This window comes from Lissotriton helveticus, chromosome 11, assembly GCF_964261635.1.
Source record: "Lissotriton helveticus chromosome 11, aLisHel1.1, whole genome shotgun sequence".
Classification (NCBI taxonomy): domain Eukaryota; kingdom Metazoa; phylum Chordata; class Amphibia; order Caudata; family Salamandridae; genus Lissotriton; species Lissotriton helveticus.
The window spans coordinates 1,153,797,984-1,153,812,869 of NC_136072.1; the positions used below are offsets into that span (position 1 = coordinate 1,153,797,984).

General features: G+C 58.2%; 1 protein-coding gene across 1 annotated transcript in view; it reads right to left on the bottom strand.

Annotated features, from left to right (window-relative positions):
• Nucleotides 1-13,113, bottom strand: part of SEPTIN5 (septin 5) — a 316,820-nt gene extending 303,707 nt beyond the window's left edge. The window contains exons 1-2 of the mRNA XM_078667945.1: nucleotides 12,978-13,113; nucleotides 12,764-12,777 (exon numbers count right to left, since the gene is read on the bottom strand). Of these exons, the coding sequence (XP_078524071.1) occupies nucleotides 12,764-12,777; nucleotides 12,978-13,020 (57 nt within the window). The 5' untranslated portion in view covers nucleotides 13,021-13,113. The remainder of the gene's footprint in view (nucleotides 1-12,763; nucleotides 12,778-12,977) is intronic.
• Between the last annotated feature and the right edge of the window lie 1,773 nt (nucleotides 13,114-14,886).

Genomic DNA, 14,886 nt, shown 5'->3' on the forward strand with positions numbered 1-14,886 from the left:
GTGGGTGAACCACAGCCTCTCTCTCTCTCTCTCTCACACACACAGACACACAGCACACAGAAGAGGTTATGTTATAATGCTATAAGCTGTTTTGTAACGCGCTCAATTACTACCGGAGTATCCTGGCGCGGTATACCGCTGGGGAACCCGTCCTGGCTTTCCCTGTGGGATGGTTCCTACTGGGAGTCCCCAAGGTGGAGCCAGGCATTCCCGGCGTTGATGGGGCCATTGTGGAGATTAGGCAAGCTAATGCCCAGAGTTGCCGAGTGGGACCTCTGGTTAGAGTGGGCACCGAGTCGAGAATTATCGAGTCCGCTGACCCTGGTCCAAGACCCTGCCGCGTCAGGAATTGAACCCCACACATGCACACACCGACACCAGTGGGTGGACCACAGCCTCTCTCTCTCTCTCTCTCTCACACACACAGACACAGAACACACAGTAGAAGTGCCCAACACTTGCACACACCAACACCAGTGGGTTGACCACAGCCTCTCTCTCTCTCCCACACACACACAGACACAGAACACACAGTAGAAGTGCCCCACACATGCACACACCGACACCAGTGGGTGGACCACAGTCTCTCTCTCTCTCTCTCTCTCTCTCTCTCTCTCTCTCACACACACACAGACACAGAACACACAGTAGAAGTGCCCCACACATGCACACACCAACACCAGTGGGTTGACCACAGCCTCTCTCTCTCTCTCACACACACACAGACACAGAACACACAGTAGAAGTACCCCACACATGCACACACCGGCACCAGTGGGTGGACCACAGCCTCTCTCTCTCTCTCTCTCTCTCTCACACACACAGACGAGGTGCCCCACACATGTACACAACAACATCAGTGCGTGGACCTCCGTCTCTCACACACAGGCACACAACAGAGGTGTATCACACATGCACACACCGACACCAGTGGGTGGACCACAGCCTCTCTCTCTCTCACACACACACACAGACACACAGCACACAACAGAGGTGCCCCACACATGTACACACCGACACCAGTGGGTGGACTACAGCCTCTCTCTCACACAGACACACAGCAGAGGTGCACCACGCATACACACGCCTGTATCAGTGGGTGGACCTCCGCCTCTCTCACACACAGACACACAGCAGAGCTGCACCCCGCATACGCACACCGGCACCAGTGGGAGTACCTGTTATGATATATTTATGTTAAATCTATTTATAGAGCTCTGGATGGGGAAGTGTCCCGGCGCGAGCTCTTGTTTGGACAAGGAAATCACAAGGCCTCGTCCCCAGGAAGCCAGGGTTTCAGCTCTTTCCTTAAGGATGACACACTCTGGGGGGTTGAAGGGGGAGGGGGGGTCTGATGCAGAAGTGCAGGTGGTTCAAAGCCATGGCTGTGTAAGTAAGAGAGCTTCTTCCAGCCCAGTTGGCTCGCGTGAATTTGGGAACCTCCAGGGTCGTAGCACCAGAAGAACAAAGGTTTCGGCTGGGTTCATACCATTTAAGAGTCTGCTTCAGGTGGCGGGAACCTGGGTCATGGAGCACCTTTAAGGTGGTTCTGAGAGCCTTAAACTTAATGCGATGCCTAACAGGCAGCCAGTGTAGAGTCTAGGTGGCAGCAATTACCGATTTCAATTTTGGGGATCGACTGCATTTTGTAGCATTTGGAGCTTGGTCAGCTGCTGATGCTGCGTATTTAGGTACCACTCGTTGCAAGAGTCAAGTTTTGATAGAACCAATGAGGTGACAACTGTTTTTGTGATTCAGATAGAATATAATGGAGAATTTGTTTAATCATCCTCAGGGTAACAAAAGTGGACGAGGTGGCTGCATTAACCTGGTCACCGAAGGTGAGTTTATTGTCCATTTGGACTGGTAAGTTTCTGGCCTTCCGCCCCGGTGCTGGGAGGGTACCCAGTCCTCCGGCCACCAGGATGGTGACCAGAAGGATGTCTGATGTCCCTGACTTCCTTCTTCCCTGAATTAAGTTTTAAGCAGCTATTACAGCACAGGGACACGCGTAAGAGTAGCCGTGCGCTTTACAAATACCCACATAACATAACATAACATTGCCCATCCATCTACTGACTGCCACATGCCGTCGTGGAACCTGGGCCCTGTGTCCGTCTCATGGTTTGATAATGCCACAACAATTTGCATGTCATCAGCATAGGAAGTGAGTGAAAAGCAGAAGAATCTTATCAACTAGGGCAGTCAAGTCACATACATGTTAAACAGTGTGGGGCTAAGAGAGGACTCCCGAGGGACCCCGCAAGGCAATGAAAATGGTTCAGAAACAAAAGAGTCAAGTGCCACTGATTGTACACACCCCGAGAGGGAAACAACAAGGTCAGTGCTTTCCCACTGACTCAGATCAATCAGGTGGTGATGATTGACCGTATTAAAAGCTGTCGATAGGTTCGAGCAGGACCAGGGCAGTGTCAGTACTGTGGCCGCATGGACCAGGGCAGCTGTGCCTCCAGCATCCAGGGCAGTGTCAGTACTGTGGTGGCATGGACCTGGGCAGCTGTGCCTCCAGCATCCAGAGCAGTGTCAGTACTGTGGTGGCATGGACCAGGGCAGCTGTGCCTCCAGCATCCAGAGCAGTGTCAACACTGTGGCCGCATGGACCAGGGCAGCTGTGCCGTCACCATCCAGGGCAGTGTCAGCACTGTGGCCGCATGAACCAGGGCAGTTGTGCCGCCAGCATCCAGAGCAGTGTCAGCACTGTGGCCTGCATGGACCAGGGCAGCTGTGCCACCAGCATCCAGGGCAGTGTCAGTACTGTGGTGGCATGGACCAGGGCAGCTGTGCCTCCAGAATCCAGAGCAGTGCCAGCACTGTGGCCGCATTTACCAGGGCAGCTGTGCCACCAGCATCTAGGGCAGTGTCAGCACTGTGGCCGCATGGACCAGGGCAGCTGTGCCGTCACCATCCAGGGCAGTGTCAGTACTGGGGCCGCATGGACCAGGGCAGCTGTGCCTCCAGCATCCAGGGCAGTGTCAGTACTGTGGCCGCATGGACCAGACCAGCTGTGCCTCCAGCATCCAGAGCAGTGACAGTACTGTGGTGGCATGGACCAGGGCAGCTGTGCCTCCAGAATCCAGAGCAGTGACAGCACTGTGGCCTCATGGACCAGGGCAGCTGTGCCTCCAGCATCCAGAGCAGTGTCAGCACTGGGCCGCATGGACCAGGGCAGCTGTACCTCCAGCATCCAGAGCAGTGACAGTACTGTGGCCGCATGGACCAGGGCAGCTGTACCTCCAGCATCCAGAGCAGTGACAGTACTGTGGCCGCATGGACCAGGGCAGCTGTGCCTCCAGCATCCAGGGCAGTGTCAGTACTGTGGCCGCATGGACCAGGGCAGCTGTGCCGTCACCATCCAGAGCAGTGTCAGTACTGTGGCCGCATGGACCAGGGCAGCTGTGCCTCCAGCATCCAGGGCAGTGTCAGTATTGTGTCCGCATGGACCAGGGCAGCTGTGCCGTCACCATCCAGAGCAGTGTCAGTACTGTGGCCGCATGGACCAGGGCAGCTGTGCCTCCAGCATCCAGGGCAGTGTCAGTACTGTGGCCGCATGGACCAGGGCAGATGTGCCTCCAGCATCCAGAGCAGTGACAGTACTGTGGTGGCATGGACCAGGGCAGCTGTGCCTCCATCACCCAGAGCAGTGTCAGCACTGGGCCGCATGGACCAGGGCAGCTGTACCTCCAGCATCCAGAGCAGTGACAGTACTGTGGCCTCATGGACCAGGGCAGTTGTACCTCCAGCATACAGAGCAGTGACAGTACTGTGGCCGCATGGACCAGGGCAGCTGTGCCGTCACCATCCAGAGCAGTGTCAGTACTGTTGCCGCATGGGCCAGGGCAGCTGTGCCTCCAGCATCCAGGCCAGTGTCAGTACTGTGGCCGCATGGACCAGGGCAGCTGTGCCGTCACCATCCAGAGCAGTGTCAGTACTGTTGCCGCATGGGCCAGGGCAGCTGTGCCTCCAGCATCCAGGCCAGTGTCAGTACTGTGGCCGCATGGACCAGGGCAGCTGTGCCTCCAGCATCCAGAGCAGTGACAGTACTGTGGTGGCATGGACCAGGGCAGCTGTGCCTCCATCATCCAGAGCAGTGTCAGCACTGTGGCCTCATGGACCAGGGCAGTTGTACCTCCAGCATCCAGAGCAGTGACAGTACTGTGGCCGCATGGACCAGGGCAGCTGTGCCTCCAGCATCCAGGGCAGTGTCAGTATTGTGGCCGCATGGACCAGAGCAGTTGTGCTTCCAGCACCCAGAGCAGTGTCAGTACTGTGGCCGCATGGACCAGGGCAGCTGTGCCGTCACCATCCAGAGCAGTGTCAGTACTGTGGCCACATGGGCTAGGGCAGCTGTGCCTCCAGCATCCAGGGCAGTGTCAGTACTGTGGCCGCATGGACCAGGGCAGCTGTGCCTCCAACATCCAGAGCAGTGACAGTACTGTGGTGGCATGGACCAGGGCAGCTGTGCCTCCAGCACCCAGAGCAGTGTCAGCACTGGGCCGCATGGACCAGGGCAGCTGTACCTCCAGCATCCAGAGCAGTGACAGTACTGTGGCCTCATGGACCAGGGCAGTTGTACCTCCAGCATACAGAGCAGTGACAGTACTGTGGCCGCATGGACCAGGGCAGCTGTGCCTCCAGCATCCAGAGTAGTGTCAGTACTGTGTCCGCTTGGACCAGGGCAGTTGTGCTTCCAGCACCCAGAGCAGTGTCAGTACTGTGGGCGCATGGACCAGGGCAGCTGTGCCGTCACCATCCAGAGCAGTGTCAGTACTGTTGCCGCATGGGCCAGGGCAGCTGTGCCTCCAGCATCCAGGGCAGTGTCAGTACTGTGGCCGCATGGACCAGGGCCGCTGTGCCTCCAGCATCCAGAGCAGTGACAGTACTGTGGTGGCATGGACCAGGGCAGCTGTGCCTCCATCATCCAGAGCAGTGTCAGCACTGTGGCCTCATGGACCAGGGCAGTTGTACCTCCAGCATCCAGAGCAGTGTCAGTACTGTTGCCGCATGGGCCAGGGCAGCTGTGCCTCCAGCATCCAGGGCAGTGTCAGTACTGTGGCCGCATGGACCAGGGCAGTTGTACCTCCAGAATCCAGAGCAGTGACAGTACTGTGGCCACATGGACCAGGGCAGCTGTGCCTCCAGCATCCAGGGCAGTGTCAGTATTGTGGCCGCATGGACCAGAGCAGTTGTGCTTCCAGCACCCAGAGCAGTGTCAGTACTGTGGCCGCATGGACCAGGGCAGCTGTGCCGTCACCATCCAGAGCAGTGTCAGTACTGTGGCCGCATGGGCTAGGGCAGCTGTGCCTCCAGCATCCAGGGCAGTGTCAGTACTGTGGCCGCATGGACCAGGGCAGCTGTGCCTCCAACATCCAGAGCAGTGACAGTACTGTGGTGGCATGGACCAGGGCAGCTGTGCCTCCAGCACCCAGAGCAGTGTCAGCACTGGGCCGCATGGACCAGGGCAGCTGTACCTCCAGCATCCAGAGCAGTGACAGTACTGTGGCCTCATGGACCAGGGCAGTTGTACCTCCAGCATACAGAGCAGTGACAGTACTGTGGCCGCATGGACCAGGGCAGCTGTGCCTCCAGCATCCAGGGCAGTGTCAGTATTGTGTCCGCATGGACCAGGGCAGTTGTGCTTCCAGCACCCAGAGCAGTGTCAGTACTGTGGGCGCATGGACCAGGGCAGCTGTGCCGTCACCATCCAGAGCAGTGTCAGTACTGTTGCCGCATGGGCCAGGGCAGCTGTGCCTCCAGCATCCAGGGCAGTGTCAGTACTGTGGCCGCATGGACCAGGGCAGCTGTGCCTCCAGCATCCAGAGCAGTGACAGAACTGTGGTGGCATGGACCAGGGCAGCTGTGCCGTCACCATCCAGAGCAGTGTCAGTACTGTGGCCGCATGGGCTAGGGCAGCTGTGCCTCCAGCATCCAGGGCAGTGTCAGTACTGTGGCCGCATGGACCAGGGCAGCTGTGCCTCCAACATCCAGAGCAGTGACAGTACTGTGGTGGCGTGGACCAGGGCAGCTGTGCCTCCAGCACCCAGAGCAGTGTCAGCACTGGGCCGCATGGACCAGGGCAGCTGTACCTCCAGCATCCAGAGCAGTGACAGTACTGTGGTGGCATGGACCAGGGCAGCTGTGCCTCCAGCATCCAGAGCAGTGTCAGCACTGGGCCGCATGGACCAGGGCAGCTGTACCTCCAGCATCCAGAGCAGTGACAGTACTGTGGTGGCATGGACCAGGGCAGCTGTGCCTCCAGCACCCAGAGCAGTGTCAGCACTGGGCCGCATGGACCAGGGCAGCTGTACCTCCAGCATCCAGAGCAGTGACAGTACTGTGGTGGCATGGACCAGGGCAGCTGTGCCTCCAGCATCCAGAGCAGTGTCAGCACTGTGGGCGCATGGACTAGGGCAGCTGTGCCTCCAGCATCCAGGGCAGTGTCAGTACTGTGGCCGCATGGACCAGGCCAGCTGTTCCTCCAGCGTCCAGAGCAGTGTCAGCACTGTGGCCTCATGGACCAGGGCAGCTGTGCCTCCAGCATCCAGAGCAGTGACAGTATTGTGGCCGCATGGGCCAGGGCAGCTGTGCCTCCAGCATCCAGGGCAGTGTCAGTATTGTGGCCGCATGGACCAGGGCAGCTGTGCCTCCAGCATCCAGGGCAGTGTCAGTACTGTGGTGGCATGGGCCAGGGCAGCTGTGCCTCCAGCATCCAGAGCAGTGTCAGCACTGTGGCCGCATGGACCAGGGCAGCTGTGCCTCCAGCATCCAGAGCAGTGTAAGCACTGTGGCCTCATGGACCAGGGCAGCTGTGCCGTCAGCATCCAGGGCAGTGTCAGCACTGTGGTCGCATGGACCAGGGCAGCTGTGCCTCCAGCATCCAGGGCAGTGTCAGTACTGTGGCCGCATGGACCAGGGCAGCTGTGCCTCCAGCATCCAGGGCAGTGTCAGTACTGTGGTGGCATCTGAAACCCTGCTGTGTAGGATCTAGAAGCTGATTGACCTGAATAAAGTCAGATAACTGGATATTTATGGCTTTTTTCTACCAGCTTGGTAGGCAGTAGGAGGCGTGAGATGGGGCGGAGCTTAAGATCGTGTGTTTTTTAAATTAAAGGTAGAATGGAAGCCACCTGTTTTGAACATCCGGTTGATTATGGTGGTTAGATGTTTGTCCATAATCTCTAGTACAAGTTTCTCACTCTCACACCCACAGACACACAGCACAGATGCACCACACTTGCACAAACCAGCACCAGTGGGTGGAACTCCACCTCTCACACGTACAGACACACAGCACAGATACACCTCAAATGCACACACCAACATCAGTGGGTAGATCTCCTTGTCTCACTCTCACACCGGCACCAGTGTCCGGAACTCCTTCTCTCACTCTCTCACACACGCAGACACACAGCAGAGGTGCACCACACTTGCACACACCGGCACCGGTGCTTGGACCTCCACCTCTCTCTCTCACACAGACACACAGCAGAGGTGCACCACACTTGCACACACCGGTACCAGTGCGTGGACCTCCACCTCTCTCTCTCTCACACACAGACACACAGCAGAGGTGCACCACACATGCACACACCGGTACCAGTGCTTGGACCTCCGCCTCTCTCTCTCACACAGACACACAGCAGAGGTGCACCACACTTGCACACACCGGTACCAGTGCGTGGACCTCCACCTCTCTCTCACACACGCAGACACACAGCAGAGGTGCACCACACATGCACACACCGGCACCGGTGGGTGGACCTCCACCTCTCTCTCACACACGCAGACACACAGCAGAGGTGCACCACACTTGCACACACCGGTACCAGTGCGTGGACCTCCACCTCTCTCTCACACACGCAGACACACAGCAGAGGTGCACCACACATGCACACACCGGTACCAGTGCTTGGACCTCCGCCTCTCTCTCTCACACAGACACACAGTAGAGGTGCACCACACATGCACACACCGGTACCAGTGCTTGGACCTCCGCCTCTCTCTCTCACGCAGACACACAGCAGAGGTGCACCACACATGCACACACCGGCACCAGTGGGTGGAACTCCTTTCTCACTCTCTCACACACGCAGACACACAGCAGAGGTGCACCACACATGCACGCACCGGTGGGTGGACCTCCACCTCTCTCTCACACAGACACACAGCAGAGGTGCCCCACACATGCACACACCAGCACCAGTGGGGGGACCGCAGTCTCTCTCTCTCTCTCACACACACAGACACACAGCAGAGGTGCACCACACATGCACACACCGGCACCAGTGGGTGGACCTCCACCTCTCTCTCACACACGCAGACACACAGCAGAGGTGCACCACACATGCACACACTGGCACCAGTGGGTGAACCTCCACCTCTCTCTCACACACGCAGACACACGGCAGAGGTGCACACACCGGCACCGGTGGGTGGACCTCTGCCTCTCTCTTTCACACAGACACACAGCAGAGGTGTACCACACTTGCACACACCGGTATCAGTGCTTGGACCTCCACCTCTCTCTTTCACACACAGACACACAGCAGAGGTGCACCACACTTGCACACACCGGTACCAGTGCTTGGACCTCCGCCTATCTCTCACACACAGACACACAGCAGAGGTGCACCACACATGCACACACCGGCACCAGTGGGTGAAACTCCTTCTCTCACTCTCTCACACACGCAGACACACAGCAGAGGTGCACCACACATGCACACACCAGCACCAGTGGGTGGAACTCCTTCTCTCACTCTCTCACACACGCAGACACACAGCAGAGGTGCACCACACATGCACACACCGGCACCGGTGGGTGGACCTCCACCTCTCTCTCACACAGACACACACCAGAGGTGCACCACACATGCACACACCGGCACCAGTGGGTGGACCTCCACCTCTCTCTCACACACGCAGACACACAGCAGAGGTGCACCACACATGCACACATCGGCACCAGTGGGTGGACCTCCACCTCTCTCTCACACACGCAGACACACAGCAGAGGTGTACCACACTTGCACACACCGGCACCGGTGGGTGGATCTCTGCCTCTCTCTCTCACACAGACACACAGCAGAGGTGTACCACACTTGCACACACCGGTACCAGTGCTTGGACCTCCGCCTCTCTCTCACACACAGACACACAGCAGAGGTGCACCACACTTGCACACACCGGTACCAGTGCTTGGACCTCCGCCTCTCTCTCACACACAGACACACAGCAGAGGTGCACCACACATGCACACACCGGCACCAGTGGGTGAAACTCCTTCTCTCACTCTCTCACACACACAGACACACAGCAGAGGTGCACCACACATGCACACACCGGTACCAGTGCGTGGACCGCCACCTCTCTCTCACACACAGACACACAGCAGAGGTGTACCACACTTGCACACACCGGTACCAGTGCTTGGACCTCCGCCTCTCTCTCACACACAGACACACAGCAGAGGTGCACCACACATGCACACACCGGCACCAGTGGCCGGAACTCCTTCTCTCACTCTCTCACACACAGACACACAGCAGAGGTGCACCACACATGCACACACCTGCACCAGTGGGTGGAACTCCTTCTCTCACTCTCTCACACACGCAGACACACAGCAGAGGTTCACCACATATGCACTCACCGGTACCAGTGCCTGGACCTCCACCTCTCTCTCTCACACACAGACACACAGCAGAGGTGCACCACACATGCACACACCGGCACCGGTGGGTGGACCTCTGCCTCTCTCTCTCACACAGACACACAGCAGAGGTGCACCACACATGCACACACCGGCACCAGTGGGTGGAACTCCTTCTCACACTCTCTCACACACGCAGACACACAGCAGAGGTATACCACACATGCACACACCGGCACCGGTGGGTGGACCTTTGCCTCTCTCTCTCACACAGACACACAGCAGAGGTGCACCACACATGCACACACCGGCACCAGTGGGTGGAACTCCTTCTCTCACTCTCTCACACACGCAGACATACAGCAGAGGTGCACCACACATGCACACATCGGTACCAGTGCGTGGACCTCCGCCTCTCTCTCACACACAGACGCACAGCAGAGGTGCACCACACATGCACACACCGGCACCAGTGGCCGGAACTCCTTCTCTCACTCTCTCACACACGCAGACACACAGCAGAGGTGCACCACACTTGCACACACCGGTACCAGTGCGTGGACCTCTGCCTCTCTCTCTCACACAGACACACAGCAGAGGTGCACCACACATGCACACACCTGCACCAGTGGCCGGAACTCCTTCTCTCACTCTCTCACACACGCAGACACACAGCAGAGGTGCACCACACATGCACACACCGGCACCGGTGAGTGGACCTCCACCTCTCTCTCACACAGACACACAGCAGAGGTGCACCACACATGCACACACCGGCACCAGTGTCCGGAACTCCTTCTCTCACTCTCTCACACACGCAGACACACAGCAGAGGTGCACCACACTTGCACACACCGGTACCAGTGCGTGGACCTCCACCTCTCTCTCACACACAGACACACAGCAGAGGTGCACCACACATGCACACACCGGCACTGGCGGGTGGACCTCCACCTCTCTCTCACACAGACACACAGCAGAGGTGCACCACACATGCACACACCGGCACCAGTGGGTGGACCTCCACCTCTCTCTCTCCCACACGCAGACACACAGCAGAGGTGCACCACACATGCACACACCAGCACCAGTGGGGGGACCACAGTCTCTCTCTCACTCACAGGCAGACACACAGCAGAGGTGCACCACACATGCACACACCGGCACCAGTGGGTGGTACTCCTTCTCTCACACACGCAGACACACAGCAGAGGTGCACCACACATGCACACACCGGTACCAGTGCGTGGACCTCCACCTCTCTCTCACACCCAGACACACAGCAGAGGTGCACCACACATGCACACACCGGCACCGGTGGGTGGACCTCCACCTCTCTCTCACACACGCAGACACACAGCAGAGGTGCACCACACATGCACACACCAGCACCAGTGGGTGGACCTTGGCCTCTCTCTCTCAAACACAGACACACAGCAGAGTTGCACCACACATGCACACACCGGCACCAGTGGGTGGAACTCCTTCTCTCACTCTCTCACACACGCAGACACACAGCAGAGGTGCACCACACATGCACACACCGGTACCAGTGCCTGGACCTCCACCTCTCTCTCTCTCACACACAGACACACAGCAGAGGTGTACCACACATGCACACACCGGCACCGGTGGGTGGACCTCTGCCTCTCTCTCTCACACAGACACACCGCAGAGGTGCACCACACATGCACACACCGGCACCGGTGGGTGGAACTCCTTCTCTCACTCTCTCACACACGCAGACACACAGCAGAGGTGTACCACACATGCACACACTGGCACCGGTGGGTGGACCTCCACCTCTCTCTCTCACACACGCAGACACACAGCAGAGGTGTACCACACATGCACACACCGACACCAGTGGGTGGACCACAGCCTCTCTCTCACACACACGCAGACACACAGCAGAGGTGCACCCCACATGCACATGCCGGCACCAGTGGGTGGACTCCCACCTTTCTCTCACACACACAAAGACACACAGCACACAGTAGAGGTGCCCCACACATGCACACACTGACACCAGTGGGTGGACCACAGCCTCTCTCTCACACAGACACACAGCAGAGGTGCAGCACACATACACACGCCTGTATCAGTGGGTGGATCTCCGCCTCTCCCTCTGGCACACATAGACACACAGCAGAGGTGCACCACACATGCACACACTGGCACCAGAGGGTGGATCTCCGGCTCTCTCTCTCACACACAGACACACAGCAAAGGTGCAGCACACATGCACACACCGGCACCAGTGAGTGGGTGGGCCTCCACCTCTCTCACACACACACACACACACAGCAGAGGTGTACCACACATGCACAAACCGGCACCAGTGAGTGGGTGGGCCTCCACGTCTCTCACACACGCAGACACACAGCAGAGGTGTACCACACATGCACACACCGACACTAATGGGTGGACCACAGCCTTTCTCTCACACACACGCAGACACACAGCAGAGGTGCAGCACACATGCAGACAGCAGCACCAGTGGGTGGACCTCCACCTCTCTCTCACACACAGACACACAACAGAGGTGTATCACACATGCACACGCCGGCTTCAATGGGTGGACCTCCGCCTCTCTCTCTCACAAGCAGAGACACAGCACAAATGCGCCACAAATGCTCACGCCGGCATCTGTGAGCGGACCACCGTCTGTCTCTCTCACACACAAACGCATGCACACAGCACAGATGCACCACACAAAAACACGCAGGCATCTCTCTCACACAGAGATGCGACACCCACATACAGGCACACATGGGCGCACCGCACCTTCCTGCGGGTCAGCCAGCGTCTGATGCAACGGAGAGGGACAGATATAAACATACGCGTGTATACAACACATGACATGACACACAGATCCGCCGTGTGTCAAACACACCGGTGTGTAACACAGAGACATGCAAATAATGATCCTGGCTCCGACACACACACAGATGCAACAAACGCGGGTGCACGGGCGTGACACACATGACTGCCAGAGGCTGCACGCACACACACCCACGCACACACGCACGGTCTGCAGCCGGCACGCACCGGAGCGGCGCCCCCAAATGACAGAAAGAAGCAGGGTCCTACCTCCTTTTCATCGGCTGGGGGTGGAAGAGAGGTGGGGGCGGCGGCAGGTACAGACATCCATCCCGTGGTCCAGGGGGGGCGCCCATCATCATCATCATCAGAGGCAGGCGGGGGGAGGAAGGCGAGAGAGGAGGCGGTGAGGCTCGGCTGCAGACATCCCTACCCCCCCTCGCAGTCTGCCCCCACCCCTCAGGGCCCCCCACACCCCGCTCACCTGGTTTCATCAGCTTGCTCTTGTACCTGATGCCCGTGCTCATGATGTTGCAGTCCGGTGGGGGCCGGGGGGGCTCTCCTGCTGCTGTCAGCCTGCTGCTGAGCCACAGGCACAATAGAGCTCTGTCTGCCTGCTTCTGATCACAGCCTGTGCATTACAGGGCGGGGCCAGCCTGTAACAGGCTGAGACCAGCCCTCCCCGTCTCACCAATGCCAGCCTGTCACAGGCTGAGGCCCCGCCCCCTGGATGCAACGCCTGCCTGTCACAGGCTGAGGCCCCGCCCCCTCGATGCAACGCCAATGACAGTCTGTCACAGGAGCAGGCCACGCCTCCTGCCAGTAGCACCAATGCGTTTCGGTCAAAGGCTGAGGCCCCGCCCACATGCCAACAGCACCAATGCCAACCTGTCTGAAGCCGTAGTCCAGCCCCTCCGACTGTCATCCCACTACAGCCTGTCACCGGCTGCAGCCCAGCCCTCCCTGCCTCACTAATACTAGCTTCAGCCCTCCCTGCCTCACCAATACTAGCTCCAGCCCTCCCTGCCTCACCAATACTAGCCTTTCACAGGCTGCAGTCCAGCCCTCCCTGCCTCACCAATACTAGCTCAAGCCCTCCCTGCCTCACTAATACTAGCTTCAGCCCTCCCTGCCTCACTAATACTAGCTCCAGCCCTCCCTGCCTCACCAATACTAGCTCCAGCCCTCTCTGCCTCACTAATACTAGCTTCAGCACTCCCTGCCTCACCAATACTAGCTCCAGCCCTCCCTGTCCCTGCCTCACCAATACTAGCTCCAGCCCTCCCTGCCTCACGAATACAAGCTCCAGCCCTCCCTGCCTCCCCAATACTAGCTTCAGACCTCCCTCCATCACTAATACTAGCCCTCCCTGCCTCACCAATACTAGCTCCAGCCCTCCCTGCCCCACTAATACTAGCTCCAGCCCCCCCTGCCTCACAAATACTAGCTTCAGACCTTCCTACCTCACTAAAACTAGCTCCAGCCCTCCCTGTCTTACCAATACTAGCTTCAGCCTTCCCTGCGTCACTAATACTAGCTTCAGCTCTCCCTGCCTCACCAATACTAGCTCCAGCACTCCCTGCCTCACCAATACTAGCTCCAGCCCTCCCTGCCTCACTAATACTACCTTCAGCCCTCCCTGCCTCACCAATACTAGCTTCAGCCCTCCCTGCCTCACCAATACTAGCTCCAGCCCGCCCTGCCTCACTAATACTATCTTCAGCCCTCCCTGCCTCACCAATACTAGCTTCAGCCCTCCCTGTCTTACCAATACTAGCTCCAGCCCTCCCTGCCTCACCAATACTAGCTTCAGCCCGCCCTGCCTCACTAATACTATCTTCAGCCCTCCCTGCCTCACCAATACTAGCTTCAGCCCTCCCTGTCTTACCAATACTAGCTCCAGCCCTCCCTGCCTCACCAATACTAGCTTCAGCCCTCCCTGCCTCACCAATACTAGCTCCAGCCCTCCCTGCCTCACCAATACTAGCTCCAGCCCTCTCTGCCTCACCAATACTAGCTCCAGTCCTCCCTGTCCCTGCCTCACCAATACTAGCTCCAGCCCTCCCTGCCTCACCATTACTAGCTTCAGACCTCCCTCCCTCACTAATACTAGCTCCAGCCCTCCCTGCCTCACCAATACTAGCTCCAGCCCTCCCTGCCTCACTAATACTAGCTCCAGCCCCCCTGCCTCACAAATACTAGCTTCAGACCTTCCTACCTCACTAAAACTAGCTCCAGCCCTCCCTGTCTTACCAATACTAGCTTCAGCCTTCCCTGCGTCACTAATACTAGCTTCAGCTCTCCCTGCCTCACCAATACTAGCTCCAGCACTCCCTGCCTCACTAATACTAGCTCCAGTCCTCCCAGGCCTCACCAATACTAGCTCCAGCCCT